The sequence below is a fragment of the Tenrec ecaudatus genome, chromosome 1 (genome assembly GCF_050624435.1).
Source record: "Tenrec ecaudatus isolate mTenEca1 chromosome 1, mTenEca1.hap1, whole genome shotgun sequence".
Taxonomy (NCBI): Eukaryota; Metazoa; Chordata; class Mammalia; order Afrosoricida; family Tenrecidae; genus Tenrec; species Tenrec ecaudatus.
In genome coordinates, this window is record NC_134530.1 from 259,084,160 (window position 1) to 259,104,918 (window position 20,759).

General features: G+C 40.4%; 1 protein-coding gene across 3 annotated transcripts in view; it reads left to right on the forward strand.

The window, feature by feature from the left end:
- EXOC2 (exocyst complex component 2) overlaps window positions 1–20,759 on the forward strand; it is a 226,874-nt gene that overhangs the window by 94,736 nt on the left and 111,379 nt on the right. For all 3 annotated transcript variants that reach the window (XM_075531652.1, XM_075531658.1, XM_075531654.1), the window contains exons 12-15: window positions 3,399–3,524; window positions 11,075–11,199; window positions 19,247–19,312; window positions 19,450–19,607. In XM_075531652.1, coding sequence (XP_075387767.1) covers window positions 3,399–3,524; window positions 11,075–11,199; window positions 19,247–19,312; window positions 19,450–19,607 — 475 coding nt within the window. The remainder of the gene's footprint in view (window positions 1–3,398; window positions 3,525–11,074; window positions 11,200–19,246; window positions 19,313–19,449; window positions 19,608–20,759) is intronic.

Consider the following 20,759-nt stretch of genomic DNA (forward strand, 5'->3'; position numbering starts at 1 on the left):
GACCCGCGTCAGTGAGATGGAGAAGTGGGACTGTGTCCTAAGTTAGTATTGACTTGGCACACAACAGCAATCTAAATCATGCAAAAGGAGCGTCAGAATTCTCAGATTTAAAAATTGACAGTAAATTTCTGAAACTTGGTATTGGAAATCATTTCTTTTATTCATATCCTAAGCAGAATCCTCAAAAGAAACAACCGGGAGATTTCTCTTTTGTAGGTTAGTGCCCATTCGGCTAGTGTGTAGGGCCCTTTCTGTGCAGCGCTGAGGCTCCCTCTTCCGGACACTTCTCAAAATACATCTGCAAATGTGTTCCAGATGCCAGGGAGGCCTGAGGGTGTATGTGCTGTTCTAGCTCCCTGCTGCTGGGTTGTGCTTGCTGGTAATGCTAGACTACCATTTACGAAATTAGTTCATGTTAAACTTTCCTTTCCTGGTACCATGGAAAACTGATGATGCGGTTTATAATAGAACAAAAGCATATTCTTTGTACAGTTTTTGTTATTAAAAGAGAAAGCCAATCTTTTAATAGTTTCAAGGTTTAAGATTTACTTAAACTGTACAAACAATTTGCTATTTAAATTGAATTTATATTAATGTCAGTTTGGGGAAGATAACTCTTTCCCTGAGGATCTACAGTGACATTTCTGTTAGCTGTAAGATTAGTACATGGTGTATTGTTTTAGGACGCTAGGCCATGTTTTCTTCTTAATCATAAATTTATAGCCCAGAAATTCTCAAGGGTAGCATGTGACACTTTTAATTGAAGCACATATAAATTTTATGTAATTTATGTGATGCTATGTTTAGACCCCTTTATATTTCTTTTTAAAGTATGTCATAATCTTAACATCTCGATATTTTCCTGAAATTCTACAATTAAGCAAGGGAGATGTATAAATTTCAAAGGAAAATGTCACATAAGTCATTGAAGGGTCCACATGTCACTTCCTCATTATAGAAAAATAGTTATGAATATCTCGTATCCTTACAGTTGTTATTATGCTATCATGTGACATTTATTTTGTTGTTTTAGCACACTAAATTATACAAATCTTTACTTAGAGGTAGTTTTCCCCAAAATAGAATGAATGTGAAGCATTTAGTACAGTGACTAAACATAGTCAATCTTTAACAGTTTAATTTCCTTTCCACAAAGCTTAATACACGGTACTGTAAAGCTACTGCAGCCAGCGTGCCCTGTAACATGTCCAGTGGCCCCTGGGTGGGGGGCGCCTTCAGATAGCCCCTCTGTGAGGCTATCTCATGCCCAGGCATGTTACCCATCACATCACATCAGGTCACCCCATAAAATCTCTGCAGCATACTTGTTATTGTTACTATGGTTTTAACGTTTATTATTTACTGGCTTATTTTTGGCCTCTCACGCCAGAAAATCAGAAGAAATACGTTTTAGGAAAACAACTTGTCAGCACTTAGAAAGTCCTAGAATTCTGATTATCTTATTTGTACAAACCTCTGACATTTTCCGTCACTCTGTCCCGAGGGTCGACAATTCCTGGCACGTCAGAAACAAAGGAAAGCAAAACTTATTGCCATAGAGTCATTTTAGTGACCCTCTAGGACATAGTAGACCTGCCCCGTGTGAGTTTTCAAGACTGTTTAACATTATAGGAGTAGAAAGCCTCATCTTTTTCATGGAGTGGCTGATGGTTTTGAACTGAGGGCCTTGAGCTTAGCAGCCCACTGCATAAACACTGCCCCACTAAGATACTTTTTCTTGGCACATAAGAGGTACTTAATGAATACTTATTAAATGCTAGTAAGCAGCTGCCATTCTCCATGTCATAAAATTATTATTTTAATTATTTAGGTGCCTTATCTTTTGCACCTGTTGATGAGTCCCTAAACCTTTAAAATTCTGCAATGTGATCAAATAAGGGATATAATTCTCATTAAATAATTTTGTATTAGTCACTCAGTTTATATTGAGAGTGTTATTTATAGAAAGCCCAATGATACAGGGAATACAGAGACGTGATATTCCTTATCCCCAAGAAGAGAACAGCTTACTTTGGAGACAGACATATAGTTGAGGTCATTTAAAAAAATGTCAATTATAAAACCATATAAATAATGTACATTAAAACTGCTTTCAGAAGGGAGAGGAGATTGATAACACTTTGAACTTGTACCCCATGAAATAGCTATCATTCAAGCTGTGACTTTAAGAATAAGGATTTAAATGGACGGAGAGCAAGGAAGAATGCGGCCTTTCAGATAGACAGGATAGCAAAAGTCAGGAAAATGGAAACCCAGTGAATATGCTATAACGGTTTGTTGAATTCTTTATTTTAAAGATCTTGGAATCTTCCATTACGATTGTGTTTGTAGGTACTTCAGAGATGGACAAGTCATGTCTACCAGTTAAAGCCACTTCTATAGTTACCTCTTTAGCAACTCTGGGATCCTATTCCTAATAGATTTTAAGATTCATTAAAAATAAAAGTTTCCTGTTTCCCAGGTAATTTGGATTGGAAACCGCTGGTGTAGAGTTTCTTCCGAGGGTTTGCTAGAAGATTCTGGCAAGAGGATAAAGAAATCAGCATTGTGTGAGATTTATCCAGGACACCAAAGCGGCTTCTCGACTGTAGTGAGCTGTTCGCTTTTGAAGGATTACTTGGGTGAATTGAAAAGGACCCCAACCAGGTTGCTGGCATTGGGAATGGAAGCAGGGAATCAAATCCCATATCCCAAGGAAAGGAGCCCTGGGATTTGGGAAGTCAAATGGGAATTGAGGTGTCCAGGAAAAACTCCGAGGTTTGTACACTATTAAAAGAAGTAAGAGAGCCTGAATTATTTTGATTTTCTAAGTGCCGATGAATTGTTTTCTTAAAACAAATTTCTGCTCCTGATTGTTATGTTTATGCCCATGCTCCTCCCCAGCATTTACCGAAGATACGCTCACGAAGTGAGTGAGCTCCACTTCTTGGGTTTGGCACATAGCTGCATTAAGCCCAAATGTTAGCAATTGGATCCTGCAAACCCATCATGATGGGAATGACTTTGAAAAGCTATTTAGACATATACTTTAGGATTTATTACATAAAAGCTTTATTTAAAAGACTAGAGCGAATGCTCTCGAAATAATCTTGTTGAAGTTGTCTGTGAAGCCAACTCACTCGCTGCCACTGGATGGATTCTGATTCACAGTGACCCGATAGGACAGGCTAGAACTGTGCTTGTGGGTTTTCTGAAATTTTAACTCTCTATGGGAGTAGAAAGCCCCGTCATTCTCCAATGGACTTCCGAGTGGTTTAGAACTGCTGACCTTTATATTGGCAGTCCAATGCATAACCACACCACCACCAGGGCTCCTTCATACAATCAGCTAGGTAAGAATATACATCATGTGTCTGAGCATCACCTCTCTCTTCCAGGTGGTCCAGGCCTACTTAGCCCCATGTTGGAGCTGGAGAATGATGGGCGCCCTTCAGTACTGGGTCACCTTGGCCAGACGGCATCACTCAAGAGAGGCAGCAGCTTTCAGTCTGGGCGAGATGATAGTAAGTATACACCACGCCCTGGTTGTACTCATGCTAAGTATCATCGATGGTCGTCTCTCGTGCTTACGAAGTAACGACCTGATCATTAAATTCAAATAATTAAAATGAATATTACATTTTACATTAAGGAAATATCATTTGATATTTTAATAGTTTATTAGGTACAGTGATTATTCCTCTTAATAAAAGTCAATTTTTCTTTTTTGGTGTTTGAATTTTTAAAAATATACCACATGAAAAATTCTGTGGAAAGCTCCTTTAAGATAATATGTTCACCTTCAAGCCTTTAAGACCCCAGACACTATCTCTTTCAATAGCCGGGCACCAAGCGGCCATCTAGCTCAGAAGCAATAAAGCCCACATGGAAGAAGCACACCAGCCTGTGTGATCACAAGGTGCCAAAGGGACCAGGTATAAGGCATCATGCAAAAAAAAAAGTGTATACACACACACACACACACACACACACACACCATAGTGAATGAAGAGGGAAATGCAGAGTGGAGACCCAAGGCCCATCTGTCGGCCACTGGAGATCCCCTCATAGAGGGGTTTAGGAGAGGAGATGGGTCAGTCAGGGTGCGATGTAGTACCGATGAAGAACACAGCTTTCCCCCAGATCCTGGATGCTTCCTCCCAACTACCATGATCCGAATTCTACCTTGCAGGACTAGATAGGGCAGAGGTTGTACACTGGTGCATATGAGAGCTGGAGGCACAGTGAATCCAGGGTGGACGATAACGTCAGGACCAAGGGTGTGAGGGGTGATGCTGGGAGAGTGGAGGGTGAGTGGTTGGAAAGGGGGAACTGATTAAAAGGATCCACATGTGACCTCCTCCCTGGGAGATGGACGACAGAGAAGGGAGGGAAGGGAGACTCCGGATAGGGCAAGATATGACAAAATAACAATCTATAAATTATCAAGGGCTCATGAAGGAGGGGGGAGCGGGGAGGGAGGGGAAAAACAAGAGGACCTAATGCAAAGGGCTGAAGTGGAGAGCAAATGCTTTGAAAATGAGGGCAAAGAATGTATGGCTGTGCTTTATACAATTGATGTATGTATATGTATGGATTGTGATAAGAGTTGTATGAGCCCCTAATAAAATGTAATTTTAAAAAAGATAAAATGTTCACCAAAAAGTAATTTTCATCATCTATACAGAGAAGTAGATACTTTCAAAGTGAATGTTTAAATTTCGTTTGGAAAGAAGGATTGGTTGTTAATTATATACTCACTAGTAACCTCCATCCTTGCCCCACCATTGAGAACAATGGATCTCAAATTGCAGCATGTTGTATTTTCTCACTTTTTAAAGTTAGAAATTTACTGGTTGATTATAAACCTACATGAAATATAAGATGTATTAGTTCTAATACATTCAGGCACCAAATTAGCTGTTAAATAAGCACTATGACCACAATGACATATATAAAGCATCTTAATAAGGTCATATAGATACCTTTCTTGATATTCAAGTTCATGCATCTAAAGCAGCAGTCTTCAGCCTGTGGTTCACGACCCCTTTGGGGGTCAAACAACTGTTTCACAGGGGTCACCCAATTTATAACAGCAATATTACAGTTATGAAATAGCAATGAAAATAATTTTATGGTTGGGGGGGGACCACCACAACATGTGGAACTGTTTTAAAGGGCCACAGAACCACTACTTTTAAACAGTTTAAAGTACGGCATGTTCATCTTATATTTATTGAAGTGGTGAACGTTTAAAATATTTCATTTTTAAATTTTTTTTTAAAGTTTTCATGTATAAATATGAATGACCATCACAAGAACACCTAAAATCCAGTGAATCATTTGCCTTAGTGGAAGACTTCCAAAGTGTCCGTTTCCTTTCTTGTCCTGTTCCCGTCTCCCATCCAGCCCACCACGCCCTGGTGTAAACACTGAAGGACCAGCACTGTTATTTCTGCCTTCTCTGGTCTGGTGTCTAACATGGAGCCCCGTCAACAAATAAGAGACTGGATCTGCCCCAGGAGTTCAGGCTGCTGCAGTTTTATGAAACGTTTTCTTCCCTTCGTAGGTCTCACCTGGCGTTGCTAATTTACGATCACCAGCTGTCATGCGAACAGGATTTGATCAATTTAAAAATTTCACATAAGGTTGATTGTAATGAATTATGGCATCTTCGGTAATTCATACTTATCAAACTAGGGTTTTTCCCAAGCATTTTGGACTGATGAGATTATGGTTTTCATCCAGCTTGGAAATGTTTGAGACATGATTTCTTTTGCTCCCCTAGCTTTGGGGGGGGAGGGCTCCAATGACATGTATTCGAGACATCTCACCATGATCAAACACTCCCAGGGACTGCCTCTCCCCACCCATCCCGCATTGAGGGGCGTATGTCTTTCCTCAATTTTTTCATGTTCTTTAAATACTGCATATAGTTTTTTCAATGTCCTTATCTATTAATCCCATCACATGTGATTTCTTCATCAAATTCTACTGACTGCTTTTTATTCTGTTTTCTGGAAGTGTTTTACATTTTGTGGCTTTTTGGCATGTGTGATTAATTTATTTTTGATATGTTCCAGCATATTGAAAATCTGCACTTTTCCACCTTTCTTTAAAGAGTGCCGGGCTTGATTTTGCAGGTAGTTAATTTGTTTGCCTATAATTTTGATCTCGTTGAGCCTGTTGAGCTTTACTAACCCTATTTGGTAGCCTTACTCAACCCTACTACCAAATCTGGAGTCTCGACTGGAAGCCACAGGTAATTGATGAGGAGTGTTCAATTTGTTCCCCGCTTGTCTGTCAGTCAGTCTTTGGTGGCCTTTGTGTTGTGATGCTGGAAGCTACAGTACCTGTATTTCAAATACCAACAAGGTCACCCATGATGGACAGGGTCCAGCAGAGCCTCCTGACAAGGAACAGATTAAGCTTAGGGGGAGGCAGTGGAACACTTATGAAAACTTAACTACTGAATACTTTATGAATGGCAGTGGAATAGTGTTTGAAACCGTGCGGAAGAGGAGCCCATCCGGTTGTAAGGCACTCAAGGTAACAGGTGGGAGAAAGAGCTGCCTCCTCAAAGTAGCAGCAGCCTTCACGACACGGATGGAGTAAAGCGTTCAAGAACTTTTTGCTGATGGAGAACAACTCGAAATGAGAAGAAACAGCTACAAATATCCGTTACCAATTGGAATGAGAAATATCAGCAGTATTAATCTAAGGAAGTGTGGAAGTCTTCAGAAATGGAATGGATCATATATGGATTAATATCCTAGGAATTAAGGAGATGAAATGCATTGATTTTGGACATCTACAACTGGACAAGAGGAATGGTATTACATTCATTATCCAAAAAAAACACAACAACCCACAAACTCTCTTGAAATACAGATCTGTCTTAAAATACAATGCACTGAACGATACAATAACATCTCTACTCCTAATAGGAAAAACAGTGAATACAGCTGGGTTCCAATGTACATACTGATCACTCAAACCAATGATGAAGAATTCTACAGACTTTTCCAATGTGAAATGAAGCAAACATGCAGTCAAGATATATTGATAATTAGTAGCAATTTGAATGCAAAAGTTGGAAACGAGGATTTATCAGTTGTTGGAAAATATGACCTTGACGATAGAAATGAAACTGCATGATAAAATTTTGCAAGACCAAAGATTTCTTCATTGGAAATACCATCTTCAGCAATGTATATGGTTTCTCCATCTGTGTACAGTGCCTGAAGGAATACAAGGGACAACCCACCCCCCTAAAAATTTTATTTTCAAAGTTATGTATTTAAATTGTCATTATAAAACAACCTTCTCACCTTCAAAGTACTCTCCATTACATTTAATACATTTGCCAAATCTGAGATTCCATTCTTGGACACATTTTTCAAACTCATTTGTTTGGACAGCTGACAGCCCCTTGCTTGTTGTTTTCTTCACCTCTTCTGCGGCATCAGATCGCTGTCCTTTCATGCCCCTCTGCATTCACAGCAATAAAAAGAATATGCACGGAGCAAAGTCAGGTAAGAAGGTGTGTGGGGCAAAAGAGGAATGCTATTTATTGCCTGAAACTGGTGTACGGTGATGGCTTCGTGAGCAGGTGTATTGTCATGGTGGCAAAATCAGTCCTCCGTCTGCCATAAATCAGGCTTTTTTGTCACACACTGTCATGCTATCTTTTCAGAACATCTAAATAGGAAGCTTCATTAACAGTCTGACCTGTTAGAACTAATTCCAAATGCACTACAAGCAGACATTTTTGTCCATTTGGGAAGTTGGTGGACGTCTAGAACGAGGTTTGTCATTAATCGACCTTGTACCTTTTTGGGAACAAGAACCCACTCATGCACTCGAGTGTCCCCGCAGCGCTGTCCTTGTCGCTGTGCTGTGCATCTCCACAGTTCTGCGGCACTTTCTGGAGTACAAGCCAAAATTCCACAGCCACGTGCTGTTCTCTTAAGTTGGCCATCACAAAACACAAGATTTGAGCAACACTGTTTTCAGGACAAAGTGTACTGTAACCAGAGAGAACCCTCCCAGGCATCACCACTGGGTGCCCGCACTCAGAGTTGCTCAATGCTCGCTTAATGGGAACAACGCAGACTATGAAAGCTCCACTCGGCTCAGAGAGCTTTTTACTGTGTTTTTATTGGGGGGGGGGGGCGTGGTAACTCCTCGTACACAGAAATCACATTGACTGTGTCCGTGGGAAGAGATGATGGGAAAGTTCAATATCATTCACCAAAACAAGGCCAGAAGGCAACTGTGAAACAGGCCATCAGTTGCTCGTATTCAGGTTGAAACTGAGGAACATTAAAACAAGCCTAGAAGAGACAAAATATGGACCATACCTGAATTTACAGACTGTCACAAGAGCGATTTGACATGCCAGATAAATTGGGAGAGATCAAGTACCAAATGAAGACAATAAAAGGTCATTAAAAAGAAAATAAAGCCCAAATAGGATGTCAGAAGAGACCCTGAAACTTGTTCTTAACATCAAGTAGCTAAAGCATAATAGAAGAAATGATTAAATAAAAGAGCTCCAGTGTCCTTATCTGTGACTCAGAAGTAGAGCAGCAGGAGCAACACATAAAAGCATGGAGGGAAATGAAGGGTTTATGTCGGAAGGTTCATATAGGAAACAGAAGGAAAGTACAGGGACAGCGAGCACAAGGGAAAGAAAGGGAAAGAGACTGGAAAGTGGTTAATGGTCTCTGCGTTTGTGGTAGTTGCACAAACTGTTGTCAATTTGAGACTCACGAGAGATAGGGTGGAGATTAGCCTGTCAATCAGGTCACAGCTTGACGATCTTATTTGGAGGCTCTAAGAGAGAAATAGCTCTTTGGAGGTGGGACACACGCATACTCCCTGGGAGACATTGCAGCTGACAAGACACATGGAGCTACACTAGTGCCCTGAGCTGGAGAAACCTCATGGAGACCCCTGCCACCACTGAGATGCTTACAATGCCACTGGATCCACAAGACTTCCCACCCTGTGATCTTCCTGCATTTGGTATCATTGCATGTGTTTCATGAGTCTGAAGAGGACTTTATAGATTGGTATTGGACATATGGGTTAATATTGGACTTATGGACTTGATCTGGACAGGGCTGGGATGTTTTCTTAATGTACAATTATACTTTATATATAGCTCTTTATTATACACATGTGCGTTTATGAATTTATTTATCTAGTCTACCCAGACTAACACAACATTTTTACATAGAAATGTATCATTTTCCATTTCCAAGTGATCACAATAACTGTGTTAAGTCTTATGTAACCCAAGGAGCATTAATGTTTGCATTTTTTAGTCCTTTGCAGTGGGAGAAGTTATTCATGACATGGTTTCGCTTGAAGATGTTTCTTTATGACAATTTGATTTTTATGAAGTTTCACCTCTAGGATATTTAATTGAGATTCTAATAGGTTAGTAAAAGCCTTTTGCCATCAAGTCAGTTCCAATAATAGCAACCCTACAAGACAGCGTGGTCTCTGAGGCTAGAATCTTTATGGAAGCAGACTGCCACATCTTTGTCCTGTCGAGCAGCTGGTGGGTGCTAGTAGCGGACCTTTCTTTTAGCAGTCTAGCCCATAACCACTGCACCAACAGGCCTCTCACGTGTTTTTATCAGCTTCAAATTTAGCTCTGGGTTTAGGGCCGTCTCTGCCTTTGCCTTCCTTTGCTGTTTGAAGACGTGGCTTTCTGAAGATGACCATGTTGTCCTTAGAACAACCAGGTGAAAAACGGAAGCGCTCTCCTTTGAGATACCCTTTGCAGCTTCTGGTACCACCTGCCTCTTAGCTTCTCTGCCCTGGTGCTTGATTACAGTCTGTCCGCATCGGAAAGGGAAACAAAAGTCCCGCTGAAGACCCCCAGGCTCCTGGTGCACAACAGGACTTATGTGGCCGAGACATCAAGGACACACATGAAGAAAATCAAAAGTCATGCAAAAGACAAGAAAGAGAATAGAGACCGAATTGAATGTCAGAAGAGACCCTGAAACTTGTCCTTGAACATAAAGTAGCTGAAGCATAATGGGAAAAAGAAAATGATTTTGTTATCAGCAAAGTCAAGCCATGCAGATAAAGTTGAACACCACTTGGTCCCTGCAGTACAGTGAATTGCCTTGTGTGCCTCTGCTGCCATAATCTTAGCAACTCCCCCAAAAGAGTATTCTTTTTATTTCTTTTTTTATTAAGTCATTTTATTGCAGGCTCTTTTCCATACATCAATTGTATCAAGCATATTTGTACATACGTTGCAGTCATCATTTCCAAAACATTTTCTACTTGAGCCCTTGGTATAAGCTCCTCTTTTTACCCCTCCCTCTCCCACCCTCATGAATCTTTGATCAATTATGTATTGTTATTATTTAGTATCTTACACTATCCATTGCCTCCTTTCACCCACATTACTGTTATTTGTCCTCTTTGGGGGTGGGGGGTATATATCCAACCTTGTGATGGGTTCCCCCTTTCAAAATGAGTCTTCTTAATAGGTTTGGGATGTTTGCTAACCCACAGAGCTAGAGCTGTGCGTCCTCAGGCTGAGACTTATGGTGGAATAGCGTGCCCTTTGGGCATCTATTGACAGAGCTTTGTAATATTGCCAAATAAAACAAAGGTCTGGCCAAGAGGCTGAGGGTGAGAGAGAGGGCTTCCTGTGGGCATAGTAGAGAAGAGGCTATCTTGAATAAACAGCTGTATCCAAAGCAATTGTTAATGTCCCTAATTAGCCCCATAGTAAGTCGACTGTTTTGTGTGGTCAATGCAATGACTTACAGAGCCCCGCTGAGAAGGAAAGGGACTGGCTGGAGCCTCGGATTATCTGGCCTCCACTGCTGCTGCTGCTGCTGCTGCTGCTGCTTATTCTACTCTCCCCCACCCTTCACGCCACTCCCACTGCATTCTGTTTTACATTTCCATATGCATTTTGACTAATTTTACTGTATATTTTATTTTTAGGGAAGCAGCAGCCTAACCAACTGTATGCTTAGCTTTGATTCAAAACAATATTCATACAGTAGTTTGTTTTTGTTTTGTTTTCTATTAGCATGGAGATACAAAACTCCCCACCGGGTGGCGTTTGTTGAAAAACTGACCAAGCTTGTTTTAAGTCAGCTGCCTAACTTCTGGAAGCTCTGGATATCATATGTTAATGGAAGTCTTTTTAGTGAGGTATGTACACAAATAAGTCTTTGTAAAAAAAAAATTTTTTTTTTAATTTGAAGTGGTTTTTAAAAGCTTTAGAGGCCAAACTTCTGTAACAATTGTCAGGCAATTCTAACATGAATTTCAAGAACTTAGAAACTCTTCTTAATAACTGTATGATGTTGAGCAAGTTATCTACTCTGTGCCTCAGTTTCTTCAGCTGTAAAAAGAGAATAGTAACAGCATTTACCCGAGAAGGTAGCTGTGAGGAGTCAATGTGATTGTGAATATAAAGAAAAAGAGACATTAACGTATTTTCCAGAGTGCAGAATTGAGTATATTACCAATCAGAACAAATCATGGATGAATTTGTGTTTGCAGCTTATACAAAGGCCCCAAATAAAGAATTTAAAGGTCGCCAAGCCTAGTCCTGTTACAATCAGCCTGCAAGAGGTATCACAAGCCTTTACATTTTCATGAATTGCATTTCATATAGTAGCTTATTCAACGAAAGTATGAACATGAAATAATGATTGGCTTTTCTGTGTATCGTATAGAAATCAGACTCATCTCTTTATTATCTCATTCAAAGTATTCCATGAAAGATTCCCCAGCACCTAGAATCGAAAGGATAAACTTGTCCCAGAGCTGCTAAGGTGCCACCTGAGCCTGTGCCCCAGCCTCCCGTCCTGCCAAGAGCAGATGTCCAGCTCTAGCGTGAGGTCTCCATGGGAGAGCGCTCCATGGCCTGAGTGATAGTGGGGATGGAGAGGCCTCCCTCAGAGTAAAAACCAATCCATGCTTCTTTGAAACTTGCCTCCTCAAAAGGTTGATGGGGCCCACGACTGTAACAGCATTTGTGGTTTCAGACCTTCCCTCCCCTACATCGACTGGTGTGTGTGTGTGTGTGTGTGTCACACACACATGCGCGCTGTAAGGATTTGTCCTGTCCTGTTTGTTCACAGACAGCACGTAACACTCGTCTTAGAGAAACAGTTGTTCGGTGAAAGTTTATCTTCCTTTTTGACTACTTAAATTCTTACTTGCCCACTCTCTTTTTCTTTTCAACCTATTAGATGCCCAGATCTTGGTATATTTCTCACTCTCACTGCCATCAAATCAATGCTGACTCATAGTGCCCCCCCACCCCTCTGTGGGTTTCCGAGACTAACTGTTTGCAGGAGTAGAAAAGCCCAGCTTTTTCCCATGGAGCTGCTGGTAGTTTTGAACTGCCAACCATGTGAATTGCAGCCCAACACGTAGCCACTATACTACCAGGGCAGGGCTCCTTGTCAATGCTTATTAATCTGAACCATAAAATTTACTTAATTTAACATTACTCTTTAGTACATGAAAAGCAGTAGTCCCTAATCTTGGAAGCATGATTTGTTAATATGCTTTTCTTTAATTTCAGTGTTTTGTTAATTTCCTGTATGAGTGGTCATTTGCATATTAAATGATAGCAGTGAATAATGTCTAACATAAGCTTCTTATATTTTGGATCACTTGTTATGTAAAATTTCTGTTGAAAAGATGACTATACAGAAAGAGAAAGATCTTTCAGCAAGTGATTTCACAACTCATTTTAAAGGCACTTCAACCATGGGGGAGAGGGAGTGTGCTAAGACAGATGTGGTGAGTGTCCAATTCCCCTTGATTCGATTGCACGTATTGAAAGACCAGCCAAACCCTGCACTCAGCTGGTCTCCCCCCAACAGTTTTACTAGCATAGTTTACATATCTTACAAGTGAATGGTTCAATTGTTCAAAGTGCCTTATTCCTCTCTTAAAAAAAGAGTGCTTTAACTTCAGCTTTTCAGGTGTCTTGAAAGCTTTGCTTCACGCTATGCTTTCAGCAAGTCACGACCATGCCGCATTTGTTTAAATCTCGGCTTGAGGAGAGCTGTGTGGTTCAGTGGGCTGAGCATGGGCTTTGAGTTTCTTCCTCTGCCATGTGGTGACAGCTGCACCACTGCGTTACAACTTCCTTTCCTTATCTTCTCCATCTGCAGCCAGACTGCTCACGAGGATGGGGAAAGCTGGGTGCATCAGTATTAGTTCCAAGAGACCACAGCCCTTATTACCCCAAACGCTGATGCTGTCCCCTGTAGATCACCTACTAGCTTTGACTCAGTCCTGTGTACTACTTCCATAGGGTTGCTTGTGAGGATTAAATGAGTTAATATAAATGAAGTGCTTAGAACAGTGCCTGGCAGATATATGAGTTGGCTATTATTTCTTAGAGCAAATATTTATTCCACTATTTGAAATCTCATCTCCCTGGCACATAATAACTGTGCAGTGAACATTTGTTTAATAGCTTTGAAAAAAATGCTGGACTGATGAAAGTTGTGCGGAACATTGCCAAGCTGGATTAACGCATCTAAAGTCTTAGTCCTTTTGGAAATGGAGACCAATAAATACATGGAGCCTTTATCCCCAGTTTCATCCCCTCCTGCCAATGGTCCACCACATATGACACGAGCTAGCTTTTTCTGAGTCCCTTTAGAGAGCGTAAAATCCTTCAGAGATTTTGATTTGAGGCATTTTACTGTAAAAGGAATAGATATTTCTTCCTAACAGATTACATCTCACTTAGCAAATATATAAATGAAATATGTGGATGCAGATGAAGAATAAATGAGTTATTTCAAAACTCATGAAGAACACAATCATTGAAAGAGTGATTTTAATTGTTGTTTAGAGTTGACTATACATACCTGTGGTATCTCTACCGATGACTACTTTTAGAAGTTTATGGTTTATACTTTTTAAGTATAATTACTTTACAGACTTAGGCATAGTTTTAACATTATTTACCATCCATTGAAAAGCCATGTATCCACGGGGATTATGAAAAGACAGTCACATGTGTAAATCTTATCGATGAAAATTGAAATGTTCATGGTGCGAAGAGTTCTGGGACTTCTGACCCTTAGCTCCGTGCTGCAAGGAAACCTGGTGGTGCGGCTCGTGGGGAGAGGTCTGGTGGGGCCTCTGTGCAGATCGGTTGTTAGGGGCCTCTGAGTTGGCTCCAGCTCCATGTAGAGCCTGGCTGGCTGCCATCCTCACAATTCTTCCCATGCCTGGGAAGGCCTGTGGGGCAGTTTTACTGTCCTATGGGGTCACTATGAGTCAAAATCGACTGGGTGGCTCACAACAGCTATTGAGCTTAATACAAAAGCTTAGGACAATTTATCTGAAATTTCTTATTTTTCTTGTATGCAGTTAGCTTGTTGTATTAAGACTGTCTGTTTGAGGCATATATGGTATTTCCAACAGTTTAGAAAACAGTCAGTTCCACAAACTAGTCAAGTCCATGTGAAATAACATATGTGAATCAAAACAGTGAAATCTAGCCGTTGGTCTCACCACAAAGTAGTTTTGGTTTGTGTGTGCAGGAAAGCATTCGGGTTTTTAGTTAACGAAATAGTGACTAGAAGGTTAAGATCTCACTTTTAGGTATATTTTGATGCTCCATATTTTTGAATGAAAATCTTTCAAGATCAAAATAATTTATGAACATTCTACATATGCATTTTGAAAAGTTTCATCACTCAGTATGTAAGCTGTAGTGTACTTTATGTTGCAAAATTAGGCTTGTCTTTTAAAAATAGGACAAACCAAACACATTGGCCTCTGGTTGATTTCGATTCGTAGTGACCCCATAGTACAAAGTAGAACTTCCCCAAAGGTTTCCAAGGCTGTACTTTTTAACAGAAGCAGAATGCCACATCTCTCCCCACGGAGCAGTTGGTGAGTTTAAACTGCTGACCTTCCAGTTTGATTAAGTAGCCAAGCACTTAATCATGGAACCACCAGAGTTCCTCCTAAGAAATAGGACAAACCTTAATCCACCATGTGGGGCACTCTTGATCAGATTTAAACAGTGATTTTTTTTAATTACAAATTATAGTGGGCATACCTTACAAGTACTTTCTCATTCCTTCTAGTTCTCATGTCTTTAGAAACAAATACTTATCATTTGAAAAATTACTCTGTCTACAATTTTTGATTACCTAGTGGGCCAAACTGCCCTGGTAAAACTAAGCACTAATTTTGGTAGCAGTGTTTTCTAACCACTTATTTCTTGGGCATTTTTGTGCTAAAACTTTGGCTGACATTCTCAACTCTCTCAAAATAAGCAGGTACGGTTGTTTGGCCCTCCGGAAGTCAGCAAAGTGCTCTAAGTATCTCAGAACACTCTTGCTATGATCTTGGCTCTTGACCCATCCATTGGCTCTTTTCACTAGACTATCTCCGAGAAGCCCACAAAGTGTAATGGATTATGCATTGAGCGGCTAAGCACGGGATCAGCAGTTCAAACCCACCAGCAACAAACAGGGAGACAGGGCTTTCTGCTTGATTAAAGATGTTTGGCTTTCTGCTTGATTAAAGTTAAGGATTTTTAATCAACTTCTGCGGTCTGAAATTGACCAAACATGCAATCAAGATCCATTTATAACTATTGATGATGGGGACGTGAAAATTGGAAGAAGAAGGATCAGGACCTGGAAGGTGAAATCTTCAGGGTAGAAGTGATGCTGAAGATCACGTGATAGAATCTTGCAAGTATAATGACTTTTTTATTGCAAATTACTTTTTACCAATAACACAAACCGTGATTATATACATAGATCTCACAGGTGAAATGTACGGGAGTTGAATTGACTATATCTGTGGAACGAGACGATGGAGAAGCTCAATATTGGCCAGAAAAAGACAAGTTGAATCTGAAAAAAACGAAAACAAATCCACTAAAGCCAAAGGGTGACCGGCTGTATCCTTCATAGAGATTATCTCAGGAGCAGATAGGTTTTCCACACTGAACACTAATTTTGCTGAAGACCAGACATGTTCTGAGATGACACCAAAGACTTCAATCAGAAGAAAGCAAAAAGTCGTTCAAAAAACACAAAAGAAAGCCTTTTTGGGATATCAAAAGAGTCTCTGAGATGTACTTTTTCATGGTGAATAGTGAAGTGAATGGAAGAAATGATTAAGTAAAAGAGCTGCACATGAGATTTCAAGGGCAACGCTAGAAGGCAAAGTGAAATAGTATATATAGTAAATGATGCACAGGCCTGTCATTAGAAAACCCAAAGAAAGAATAACCCTAAGCATTTCTCAAGCTGAAAGGACTGAATACACACGTCAAGCTTCAAGGTGCAATATTATAGGAGTGATGGGCAAAACATTGAACAATATTGTTGATGTCACAGCAAGTAAAATTTTCCTTAAAATAATTTAATAATGGTCAGTACTGACTCCTAGTGACCTCCCTGTGGATTTCCGAGACTGTAACTGTTTACAGGACTAGAAAGCTTAGACTCTCCCTCAGAACTGCTGGTGGTTTTGAACTGCCGACCATGCAGATTGCAACTCTACACGTAGTCACTACACCACCAGGGCTCCTCGCAGTCGTACAGCCTGCAGGAAATCCCACTAAAACATATCTCTAGGCTATCTTTGACTAGCATTTGAAGATGGTGTGCTAGGAATTTTGACATTAACCATGCAGAGAGGACTTCCACAGATTTTGTGGAGATATCATTAGGTTGAATCGGATATTATTCAATGGTTTAAAACTATTGAAGCTTAAAGTTGAAATATGAGTAGATATAACAGGATGCCTATTGTATTTAGAAATCAAAATTTGAAAGTATTTCCAGGGGTTCAAGTAATAATTTTAAGAAAGTTTAATTCTACCCCTTACTGAAGGGTTGTGGGGAGGAGATGTACCAGTCAGGGTGCAGGGTAGCAATGATGAAACATAACTTTCCTCTAGTTCTTAAATGCCCCCCCCCCACTATCATGATCCCAATTCTACCTTACAAATCTGGCTAGACCAGAGGATGTACATTGGTACAGATAGCAACTGGAAACATAGGGAATCCAGGACAGATGACTCCTCCAGAACCAGTGATGAGAGTGACGATGCCTGGAGGGTGGAGAGAATGTGGGGTAGAAAGGGGGAACTGATTACAAGAATCTACGTATAGACTCCTCCCTGGGGGATGGACAGCAGAGAAGAAGGAGGGGGAGACGTCAGACAGGATAATATATGACAAAATAATAATAATTTATGAATGATGAAGGGTTTATGAGGTGAGGGGGAGTAGGGAGGGAGGGGGAAATGAGCAGCAGATATTAAGGGCTGAAGTAGAAGGCAAATGTTTTGAGAATGATGATGGCAACAAATGTGCATATGTTCTTGACACAATGGATGTATGTATGGATTGCGATAAGAATTGTACGAGCCCCCTATAAAATTGTTAAAAACATCTAATACTAAAAATATTCTATCATCTTTTTGATTGGTGCAGAAAAACCCTATGTACTCTTTGCAAGAGCACACACAAATGTCAGATATAAATTACTAAATCCAGATATAAACTTGTTTTTACCGTATTCTTTCTGTACAGGTAGATCAAATCACACAGAACACTAAAAATTTGAAATTTATAATTACCTTTACATACAAAGCTGTAAAGAAATAAAAGTATGATTTTTAAAAAGGAAACATTATCATGGACCTGAGGCTTTTATATTTATACAAAGGATTACTTAACAAAAGGATATCTGAGTGCTATTTGTTTGTTAAACTGCATAAAAGTTGTTGAGGTAACATTCTGTGTTGGCCTTGTCAGAGAATAAATTTCATTTTTACATTTCAAAAAGAGATTCAATAGGCAATTTAGGAGTCAAAACTGCATTTCAATGGAGAGATTTGGGCTGAAGAGAAAAATTTGGAAGGCATTAGCCATGGAAATGAGTTAGTGAGAGGGTACAGAGAGAAAAGAGACCATTTCAAAACTAAGACCCAAGAAGCCCAACAGGTCAAGAATAGCTTCTTCAGATCTCATGAAACGGGCACCCACTGGCTTTTCAACATTTAAGCCTTGCTACCGCCACGGGTGCCATGGTGACTGAGAGCACCATGCTGGAAAAGACAATGTAAGTGTGCCGCCTGCGGGGCCGCTCCAAGTCCGTGAAGGGAATTAGGGTGTTTAGCCGGCCCCATGCGCAGCTGGTGGCGCAGTCGCTGTGACCCTGGCTGCCTGCACACCTCGTCCGTCTGTCTGCATGCAGCTTTAGAGGTCCAACTGCGCCGCTCCCGTGCTTAAGGCACTTACCACAAGGGTGGTTTCAACCTAATAGCACAGCAATAGAGGTTTACTTATGGGAAGTAGAGTTAAGGACTTGAGATGGATAACTTCTTGTTGAAATAAGTTTTATTTATCTTTAGGGGGTTGAGTGACCCTTTCACTGGGGTCGTCTGATTCATAACAGTAGCAAAATTACAGTTATGAAGATAATTTTATGGTGGGGGGATCACCACACAAGAGGAATTGTTTTAAGGGGTCACGGCATTAGGAAGGTTGAGAAGCACTGTGCTAGAGCATTTTGAATTTAGTTGGTAATAAGTTAACTGAAATCCAAGAGACTTCCCTTTAATTTATTGTAAAGTAATCATCCACACTTTACTTGAAGAAGAAAGGGAAATTCACAGGAAGATCGGGGAACAGAGGAAAAAATGCATTCTAGAGTTCTAGGATTCTCTCATAAAATCCCTGAAGGAAGAGCACTGATTTATAATTAAAACAGCAACAACAACACGCACACACACACACACACACACACACATATATATGGATAGTTGCAATTGCTATATGGTTCGGTCTTGGAGAGATGATCTCTCTTATTTCTATACTAGCAAATGAGAATTGATGTTAAGAATGCTTTCAAAAATACAGAATTCATTGGGGCGAACCACATGAAATTGTTGACAAAACATCTAATAAAATTAAGAAAACGGTGATTTTAACCTAATACTTAGTTTAGCAGCAAGAGGTCTATTTATGAAAAAATAGTTTTTAATTTTAGAAAGATAGATAACTTATTTTTGGAAATTTACTTTATAATTAACCAATTAGATTGGTTGGTCAACCTAGCGAATTTAGTTATCAGTGTACTCCGTGCTCTTTTTCTATACAACCCTTACAGCATTTCTTAGTTTCCTACGTTATTTCTGAAAGACAACCAATATGTTTCTGTTTTGTCTTGTTTTAAGACTGCTGAGAAGTCAGGGCAGATGGAAAGATCAAGGACTGCAAGACAAAGACAAAGTGATTTTAAGGTAAGTTAACGTAAGTTTGAGATGTTTCCATACAAGAGGGTTTTCGCATCTAAAGTTGTTACAAGATTTTCTGCATATTGAAGATACTCATTAGTTAGGTACACAATGAGCAGCATTGTTTGTTGGTTGTGTTTCAGAAAATGATTCAGGAACTAATGCACTCTCTCGTGAAGCTGACTCGTGGCGCCTTGCTCCCTTTCACCATCAGGGATGGGGATGTGCGGCAGTACGGAGGCTGGGAAGGGAAGGCTGGCCTCTCGGGACAGTGGCTCACTCATGCCATCCAGACTGTAAGGTAAGGGTGGCAATTACATAATTGCATGTCGTGTAGGGTTGGAGTCTATCTAGGCTGTCAATCAGGTCACGGCCTAAAGAAGCCTCCATATATGGGAGTGGTCTTTTATTGAGGATTCTGGGAACTCCTCTCTTTCTCCCTGGAGGAGGCCCACACTCTGGGAGCCACACTCTCTCTCTGCTCCACTCTCCTGCTGTTGAGACTCGGAGAGCTGGAGGAGCCACGTGGAGACCCGCACCAGCGCTGACATGCTTCTACCACCACAGAATCCAAAGGACTTTTCTCCCATTGGCCTGTGATCTTCGTGCATTCAGCGTCATTGTGAATGGCTATGTGAGTCTGAAGAGGAATTTATGGGCTAGTATCAGACTTATGGACTTGTTCGGGACTGGGCTAGGATGTTTTCTCAATATACGATTGTTCTTTGATGTAAGCTCTCGCTTGCACACATATGAGTGTCTCTGGATTTGATTCTCTAGTCAGCCAGGCCTAACACAGTAAGCAAGCAGGGACACCTCATAAGCAGAAGTAAATACTATTGGCTTTCTTGTAAAAAAGCAATACTCAGCTCAGAATATTATTTTTAATACATTCAACAAAGAAATTGTAATATTCTTTGCTTTTGCCTCCTAATTTACTATTAGTTCCCATCTACCAGCTAAACTCAAACTTTCCCAGTTTTGTTTTTGATGAGATGCAATCCTGTCTGTGTATCTCATTGTTTAATTTAGTGATGCTACCATCTTACTGTTTAATTTAGTACTGCTACCAATTTAGTAATAGAGGTCTTGGATTTCCTCATCTGACTTCACAAGAGAATCATTATCAGCAGCAACAGCCTAAAGCTATATTCTAGGAGGTGGAGGTCTAACATACCTCCTCTTTCTAACTTTTTTTTTAACCCATTCTAACACCAGCTGTGGTTCCATGACACTTTCTATTTCTCGTCTGTGTTTGATAATTCTTTGCATTGGGCACACAGAACTTCCAGACTTTACAGTTATGGGGTCTATTAGGGAAGTAACAGGTGACAATTTAGGGTCAGGAACAACTCAGGGTACAGTTCTTTCATCAGAGCAGCCTTTTAGCCATGCCCACAGACAGGGCTTTCCGTGGCCATCAGTCTCCCTTGTTTACTAGCTCCATGTGTAA